At 40.7% G+C, this 9,361-nt stretch overlaps 1 protein-coding gene across 1 annotated transcript; it reads left to right on the top strand.

Moving 5' to 3' along the window:
• Nucleotides 1-2,359: 2,359 nt before the first annotated feature.
• Nucleotides 2,360-7,215, top strand: apoob (apolipoprotein O, b). The gene is made up of 9 exons (XM_076290108.1): nucleotides 2,360-2,418; nucleotides 3,497-3,598; nucleotides 3,811-3,930; nucleotides 4,303-4,335; nucleotides 4,471-4,525; nucleotides 4,640-4,735; nucleotides 5,030-5,121; nucleotides 6,032-6,121; nucleotides 6,267-7,215. The coding sequence occupies exons 1-9, from the start codon at nucleotides 2,368-2,370 to the stop codon at nucleotides 6,300-6,302; spliced, it is 675 nt and encodes a 224-aa protein (XP_076146223.1). The 5' UTR covers nucleotides 2,360-2,367; the 3' UTR covers nucleotides 6,303-7,215.
• Nucleotides 7,216-9,361: the final 2,146 nt, after the last annotated feature.

Genomic DNA, 9,361 nt, shown 5'->3' with positions numbered 1-9,361 from the left:
GCTTCTCAGTTGAGTGTGTTTTATCTGGTTCAGTGAATGGATTTGTATATAAATCTATACTTGTATTGATGGAGGAAGCCTATATGAAGTATGGATCTTGAATACCAGGGTGCTTTTGGTGAGTGTCCTTGTTCAAATAGGCAACTGAACAAGCACCTTTGAGTTAAAGGGATGGTTTACAATTCAAGTACAGTTTATTTTCAGCATCTCTCTCTCTCTCTCTCTCCAAAAACGGGTGTTCACAAGAGCCCTGGCTGGCTCTACTTTTAGGAGCAAATGAAATGGTTCAGGCCAAGCAATACAATTTTGATCAAAAATGTATCTTCAGTAGCAATAGAGCGAGTTGTGAATATGGTGGACTGTTGAGTTCAAATTTCAGCAGTCTGACCAGAATAGAGAGTAGCCTACCTACAATGCAGTGCCACTTCTGAAGAAGAATAACCTGGATGCCTCCATGCTAAACAATTACAGGCCCATATCCAATCTACCTTTTATTGGCAAAATTATTGAAAAAGTAGTCTTTAATCAATTAACCACCTTCCTAACATCAAATGGGTATTTTGATTGCTTTCAGTCTGGTTTTCGGGCAAATCACAGCACTGAAACAGCTCTCATTAAAGTTTCCAATGACATACGCCTAAACACAGATTCAGGTAAAACATCAATCCTAGTGCTACTGGACCTTAGTGCAGCATTTGACACTGTTGATCACAATATTTTACTACACATACTAGAACACTGGGTTGGATTTACAGGCATAGTTATCAGCTGGCTAAAATCATATCTACAAGAAAGGAGCTTCTTTGTTGCCATCGGAAACTGTACCTCAACACCAACGTCCTTGACCTGTGGTGTTCCCCAGGGGTCGATCTTAGGGCCACTATTATTCAACCTCTATATGCTCCCACTTGGACAAATCATCCAAAATAACTTGATTTCATATCATAGCTATGCAGATGACACACACATTTACTTAGCTCTGTCACCAAACGACTATGGTCCTCTTGAATCTATGTGTCAGTGTATAGAACAAATCAACACCTGGATGTCTCAAAATTTTCTTCAGCTGAACAAAGAAAAAACTGAAGTAATTATATTTTGTAAAAAGCAGGAAAGACTTAGGGTTGGCTCTCTCCTTGACACAAAAGGGTTGAAGGCAAAGGATACAGTTAAAAATCTTGGTGTATTAATTGACAGTGATCTAAATTTCAACAGCCACATGAAAGCGACAACTAAATCAGCTTTTTACCACCTCAAAAATATTGCAAGACTCAGAGGGCTGAGCTTAGAAAAACTCATTCATGCATTTATCTCCAGCAGGGTTGATTACTGCAATGGACTGTTCACAGGCCTTCCTAAAAAGACTATTAAACAGCTTCAGATGATACAAAATGCAGCAGCTAGGATTCTAACAAAAACTAAAAGAACTGACCACATTACTCCAATTCTTAAGTCCTTGCACTGGCTTCCAGTAAGTCACAGAATTTACTTTAAAGCTCTATTGCTTGTTTATAAATCAGTAAATGGAGCAGGACCTAAATACCTGTCAGACATGCTTCAGCAGTACACACCTTCTCGTCCTCTCAGGTCCCAGGTGAAAAACCTGCTAGTAAAACCTAAACATGGTGAAGCAGCTTTTAGCTGCTATGCGGCTCAGCTGTGGAATCAACTTTTGGATGACATCAAAAAGGCCCCAACTGTAGCCAGTTTTAAATCTAGACTTAAGACCAAACTGTTCACAGATGCTTTCTGCTAACTGTGCCGAGTTACAAATTCTGAATCTGCATTGATAATTATTCTACTTTATCTTTTATTACTTTTTTTTACTACTTTTGCCTTCGTTTTTTGCTTACTAATTATCCTTTATTTTTAAATTATTTTACCTTGTGTTTTATGTTTTCTTTTTATTATGATCCTTACCTTTTAACTATTCTTTGACTATATTGCCTTTCTATGCTTTTTATTTGTTATTATTGTTTGGTTTTGTTTATGTAAAGCACATTGAATGACCTCTGTATGAAATGCGCTATATAAATAAACTTGACTTGACTTGACTTGACTAAGCACCTGAATATTGAAATAAGAAGGCTAAGACCCCTCACAATCCTACATAGATGTTTTCAGGGGGTTCAATGTGACTGTTGACAACTGTTGATCTTAGTTGACAATCATTTCAAAAACGCTCTGTGTAGGCTATTTAAAAATGTACGCTACTCGTTTTAGTCAGCAAGAGGCTTTTGACTGTTAGGCACAGACTGTCCACAGTGTGGCGCTGTTGGATTTGGTATGAACATCAAAATCATGAATGTCAAATAAACAAGAAAACGAGAATGGGCTGACCTACTATGCTTGCCGTATGACTTCAAGATGATGAACCGTCAGCTTCCAGTCAACGTTATGTCAAACGTGGGGAAACTGGTAATGTAGCAAAAGCCTTGGGGAAAAGTGATATTCGAAATATATGAATGTCTGGCCATATTAATCAGTTCAAATATGCTGTGGTTTTTGACCTTCTTTGTAGGGCGGGGATCCTGTTAGAATAGATGTTAGGTATGTTAGCCGGTTAGCATCACCCTCCACTCTCATCTCACAGTGATGTCCCGTCAAAGTCACGAGGAAAAGGAAAACGCTAGCTTGAGACCTTTATGCCAGAGACGCTTGTAATTAACATCTTAACTTGGCTTCTCTCCTGGTCTGCAAATCCAGGGAGGCGTTTTCGATAGTATCAATATCCATTGTATGTTGTGGGTGCACTTCTTAAAAGCTGCAAATATTTAGCATTCTTAGATTCTCAAGACAGACCTAATCAAAATGCCTTTTACATCCAGTATATTCTGCCCATGTCCTGACCCTTAATATAATGTATTTATTTATATAATTTATATTTTGGAGATGTATGGTCATTTTCATTTTAGGCCATGGACATTGGGCAATGGGCAATGTCAGTGGACGTTGTGGACACATTGGTCATTTTCAGTATCAAAAACGTAGATTGGCAATGCCCCAGTGTGAACCAGAATCTCCTTCAGGGTCACAGGGTTATGGTTACATTCTGTACATTCCATTCTGTTAAAATTATTTACTCTATTGCAATTCTTAGTAGGCTATTTTTTGTTATGTAAGCATATGGCTGCTTAACAACTTTTCAATGATAATGGTTATTTTATTGGTATAATTGTAGGCCTATTGTATGTGGCTTTGGATTAAACCATCTGCTAAGAACCATAACCATAACCTGATTAAATAAGTATGTTCACACATACAAAAATGTTTGAATATTACCATTGTGCATTCGGTGGATATATCCAGGTATGTGCCTGCCAACTTGGTAGTTGTAACTCCCAAACCGATGCTGTCACAATACTTTGCCCATGATAACAATAATATCACGATTCAGCGATTATCCGATACTCAGTACATAGCAAAAGATTAATAAAGATAAATCTATTGTCGTATTGATATTTTGACAGTTCTCCTGTGTTCTCCATCTGAACAGGTGGCTTTGCCAATGGCAGTTCCTGTTCTTGGTATGATGTCTGGGACCGTCTTTGCTGCCAGTGAGGCTAAGCAGAATAAAGACACGTTAATGATCGATGAAGTAAGTCTCTCTCATACAAACACATTAACAGACAAATAATATTTGAACTTAAAGTGTAGGCCATCTTATCAATTCCCTAATGTGCTGAAGTGCAGACACCGTGCCAAGACGTCCACAGCAGGCCATGTTGTTTCCTGTAATCTTGCAACTGTGTATACATAGTGCTGCATCCTGTCTCCATAACCTTGTTTCTTTTTTTCTTGTTTCTGCAGCTGTCCCTCTACACAGCTCCTGAGACGCGGCTGAAGTACCAGGAGCCGGCGGCCGGGCCCGTGGAGGAGGGCGTCGCCACGCTGAGGAAGGCGGCGGAGCCCTACACATCACTGTGCCAGGTGGGCACCAGCTATGGTTTGGCTTGATCACCATGGACATGTGTTCATTCGGCTGAACGCTGGGGCCAGATGCAGCCCAGCAGGGGGCAGTTGTCTTCTGGTTTTGTTGTTGTTTTGCTGTTGTTGTTTTTGTTGTTGCATATGATATGGGAGATATTGCACCCGTCTGGACTAAACACTTCAATAGCAACGTTGCATTTCTAGTTGATATTGTGGTGTTGCATATGGGAGATATTGCATTTCTAGTTGATATTGTGGTGTTGCATATGGGAGATATTGCATTTCTAGTTGATATTGTGGTGTTGCATATGGGAGATATTGCACCCGTCTTGACTTAACTGTTCACTGACATTTGTGCACATTTTTCCTCAGCAAACAGGTGCTACTGCAATGGAGAAAGTCCAGGTATGACCAGCACATGCAATATGTCTAGACTTTTATCAGTCATTAAACAATAACCAGCAGTAGTTGGCTGTTAGACTTTAATCTGTTCTTGACCTGCCTGTGGGTTCCTCATCTCCGTCTGTCTGTTCATCACAGGAAGCGTATGAAGCGGTGGAGCCGTCTATAAGCACTTCGCTGCAACTTGCAAAAGGTGGCCCCTGCCTGACAAACCCGCATCTCAACAGACACTGGTGTTTACTTAGTGTCATTAGTGAAGACATTTGGTGGAGTTTGGCCAAGCTAACACAATCTCCTCTGGTTGCAGATGCTAATGAGCTACTGAATGACCCTCCACCCAAATTGTTTCCCAGTTTGGGAGCTATCGGTTTCTCGGGAATCCTTGGACTCTACCTGGCCAAAGGTAGTATCTAAGTCAATATGCTATTGTCAAGAACTTTCTATACATAGGCTATGGTGAGAATCACAAAATTATATTTCACTTGATTATAATCATCAAGCCATTTTCTTGATGATTATTCATTATATGTACAAGAGTTGCGCAAATGTTAACAGGATAAACTGCATTACATGTAAACGGTGAGAACATCAGGCTAGCATTCTGTTTTTGATGGTAGGATAGTATCTGAGGATATAAATGTTCATTCAAGGGTGTGTGTGTGTGTTTGTGTGTGTGTGGGGTGTGTGTGTGTTTTAGGCTACAGAGTAAGAAGGTTCCTATTTCCTACAACACTGATGGCTCTGAGTGCGTCCGTGTTCTACCCACAGCATGCCGCGTCCTTGGCCATGGTAAGATGACTGTGCTGTCCGTCAGCGTTTGCTTTGTTTACACCCGCGGAGCCACTGACCTCGGTCAGATTATTCCACCTAATTCAGATGATTTAAGCGTCAGGTTCACTCTCTTTGGTACCTGTGGAGTATTTTGGTTTCTTTCTTCTCTCAGTAAGAAACATCAGACCCGAATCAATTTATAATCAGTCACAACCAGGCAAAATACACAGTTCTATCACTCTCCAAAGAGCAGAGCCGAGGTGAACACTGTTCAATGACGGTTATTTCAAGAATGTTTTGCTGGTTGTTCCTCTAACGGAGAGGAAGGGGAGAAAGCGCAGGGCCCCTGTGAGCCAGGAGAGCTGGCCTCTTGTGTGTGGCCATGTCTCTGAGTGTGAGTGCTGGGGGTCATGACCCTTCGTCCCCGAGGGCAGGGCTGTCTCTGAATGGTGTGTTTTGATTAACCCGCGTCCCTTCCTGATGGCTTCCTGAGGGAATGTCAAAGTGTGGAAACCGCGGGCGCTGGTGCTGCTGGTGCTGGTTGGGGGGATATTCTGAGTAGTTTTCCATGTTCCCTTTTTTTACACTGATAAAGGAAAAGAGAGACGTATGGATGGACTGATAAGTCTTGTTCATTTTTAGCTCAGTGGTATTCCATGGAAATAATCCCAGCTGGTCTGAAAATGTTCAATCTGCGTATGTTATGTTATTTTTAATGAAGTCACATACTTTGTCAAAAGGGTTTGTATTTACGGTGTTTTCTATGTGTGTGTTTTGTGTTCGCATGACCTTGAGTGTTTTCAGTTTTATTTTTTGTGCTCTCATAACCTTGACCTCACCATAAATGTTCCACAAGCCCAGCAAAAACTGTGATTCCTATCGAATACGGCATACTGAAGGTAATGTCCTTGTTTTGTTTGATGTCCAGACGACCAAAGACCAGCTCCACACCTGGGGCTCCCAGGGACGTGTTCACGCCGAGGACCTTTGGAAGAAAATGTCTTCTCTTTTGGGAACAGTAAGACCGTGTCAACTCTTCCACTACAATGTATTCATATGTAGTCATATTGATGTGGCTGTTATGTTTCACATAACACATGACCTTTCAGTCTCGTAGTGGACGAAGGACTAAACAAATGCCCTTATCTCCTGTCCGTCCACAGACGGAGAGGAAGAAGTCCAGCAGCCCCAAGTCCTAAGGCTGACCGCAGTGTTGTCGTCTCCTGCACCCTCCACTAACACAGTCGGCCATCTCTCATGAAGTGTGTTCCTTCTCCTGGAACTGTTTACCCATGCTCACTGTGTTGCACACACACACACACACGCCCAGCAGGTGACAGGCACCCTTGTTTAGCTTGTGTTTATATTTATTAAACCCACTTCTGGGGTCGTTATTTTTGCACTGGACGGAAGTCCTGTAGATGTATAGAACACGAGATTCTGTGGTCAGTTACAGGATGATGTTGAAGAGATAACACGTTAAAGAGAGTTTTGATGTGTGCAATATTTTTTGATTACTTGTTGGGTCTATGTTTTAATAACACATTGGGAGGCTTCAAGTGACATACCGTCATGTCTCACACATCACCATCATGTCATGTCTCAGACAGCCATGTGGTTTCTAGCTGTTTAGCTGAAGGAAGTTCAGTTAAGCAATTAAAAAAAACATAAAGGGTTATCTGACTTTGCTTCTAAATGTCATATTACACACACATCATGGTACTTGGGTAAAACAATTTATGGTAAGTTACTAAGATTATGATCAGGGATCAAGGAGTTAAAACACTAAAGTTCTGGACTGCTTCACTGATGTTTTGGTTCTGGTTAATGTCATTTGGCTTTGTTTATGTCTATATTTTGTATATACAGTAAATGCATTATATTAATTTGTTGACAACGTTTTTGTATTGGTGAAGACGAAGCACTGTTTAATGTAAGAGTCGGAGAACATCAAGGCGGTAGCTTCCTTTGCGATTCAAAAGTGAAAGTTGAACTGAGAAGTGAAGTCTGTTTTTTCGTTTGTTTGTGGCTTCAAAGGAAGTCATTTGTTCAGTTATTTTCTATCTCCAAAGTATTCACTACAGTTTCAATAAAATGCTTTAGACTCTGAAATGTGTTCTTAACTACACTAGTTCTATACTATTGTTCTCTCCAGAAGAAGTGTAATTTAGTATGGCAGCTGGCTCATAACAATTTGATCTTAAAGGCTTAGTTTGGCACTGGCATAGTGTTACTTGGAATACATTGTTAATGTTCAGCCTTCTAACTTATATGTCCTAAGTTAACTTGTAACCTGCGTAATTAAATGAGCCATATTGTTTGTGTAATATAGGGAGAACCTTCAGTTAGGCTGGAAGTTTAGCGTGCTACTGATAAGCCATCACATTGTTCCTGTGGCGCACATGGGTTAGTGTCACACTTCCATTTAAGAGCATCTGCTTTGGATACAAGAATAGCTGATGTTTCTGAGTCGTTTTCGGAAAAAAAAGCACCTGCAAAATACCATAACCATAAGAGATACAAACTTTATTACCGGTACTTTAATATATTTTACTTTATTACTTTAATAAACTTAATTTTTTCATATAACTTGCTTATACTTCTGGGTTTCACCGATGGAAGCCTATAGTCGGCTTTGTTCGTGTCTGTGTCAGTTTTAACGTTTATATTTGTCCCTAGAGTGAAGGTGTGCCCCTGGGGTACCAACTGTAACCTTCCCGTTGGTAATCACTTCAAAACACGTTTTCATCAAACGTTCCTGACACACCTATTTCCTCGATAGCCACATGGTTGCAGGGCTTTTAAGTGAGTAATTTTAGGTTGTATAACCCAAAACAAAGCCATAAAGAATACTGCAAAAGCAGACAGGCGACCCCTGAGCTCTTTCATAAAGCAGATACAGTCATGCACCTCTCTGTATATAAATGCTCCTTACAGGATAGGCATGCATTGATAGGTTTTAATGGAGGGTGTACTCTTCTGTTAGTCATACTGATTCAACTACATATTCTGTTGTAATTGAGCTGTTACACAGAGAGGATTTGACAAAAAAACGGATATCTATATTTATGACACTCTGTAGCCACATCTCTCAGAGCAGTTTCATTCATTTGCGTCTACACTCTTATAAAAGCTTATATATCGCTGTGATATCTAGGAACATCAACTAGAAACCCTGAGAAATCGTTCTGACCACCACAAGCACAATACCATTAGTGAAGCTTATGTAACTTTATCATCTCTCACATGTAATAGGGCTTTATCATATCAACAGACTACTCCTGTGAGAGTCTTATGATGGTGTCTCTGATTGATATAAGGACCTGAGTAATCCATGGTACCCTGGATCCAGATCCTAAGCCATCAATGTTGGTGATGTGAGGTTGAAGACATGCTTTCATACTGGACAGGTGCACATGAGCACAACTCATTATTTTAATATTGCCTAAACTATAATTGGCTTGTGGTTACCTATTACCAGAATGTTCTCAGGGTAATCAAACCACATTTTACGGCCATGCCATAAAACAAAGTTCAAAACAGCAATTTCTAAACAGGTTGAGAAGCAATGCCCTATTTCTGCTGTTACTGTATTCATGGGGTCTCAAAACAAAACATCTGTATCCTAATTCCTGGGTAAATGCATAAAGAAGCTTATATAGGCTCAAATGATCAAACAATTGAAGGCACATGAAATCTAAAAGTGAAAAGTTTTGAACTCAAGATACGTCTCACAGGAAGTCTCTCGGGAGTCGCACTTCCTTAGCTAAACCTCTGAAGCGTGATGTGTGCACAGTCACTTGCAAATCTTTTCATTTCAGGAAGTTGAAGTACTGAAAGCATGACTGCAGTTTAACAGTCATACAGTATCTTCTCGGCACACTGCACCGCACGGCCTGGCCCACAGACACTCTCCTCACACAGTCTTTTTGTGACTCCGTGCCTCCAAAACACGTCCTCAATTCTCACTTCTATATTTGTCTAGTTTCCTCTACAGGGTTTGTATGGGGCTCAGGAAATCTGCATCAGTAGCTGGGAGACTCCAACTGAAGGAGATCCCTTCCCTCTGTATTGGTTTTTTGGGCTGAGTGGGTGAGTGATTTATGTAATAGGGCAGCCCTTCTCCTCTCTGGTTGGAACCTCTGCCTCTTGCAGAGCGTGACCTCTCCGTGACCTCTCACAAACAGGGTCAGGGAGCGCATGGTGACCTACTTTATTGCTGCTGATCTTGAAGATGAAAACAAAAACTCAAGACAAG

Source organism: Alosa pseudoharengus, unplaced genomic scaffold, assembly GCF_046254945.1.
Source record: "Alosa pseudoharengus isolate Yale_2024_CS ecotype anadromous, Long Island Sound unplaced genomic scaffold, YU_APseudo_1.1 YU_APseudo_1.1_scf_18, whole genome shotgun sequence".
Lineage (NCBI taxonomy): Eukaryota > Metazoa > Chordata > Actinopteri > Clupeiformes > Clupeidae > Alosa > Alosa pseudoharengus.
This window is presented reverse-complemented; position numbering and strand designations above follow the sequence as displayed.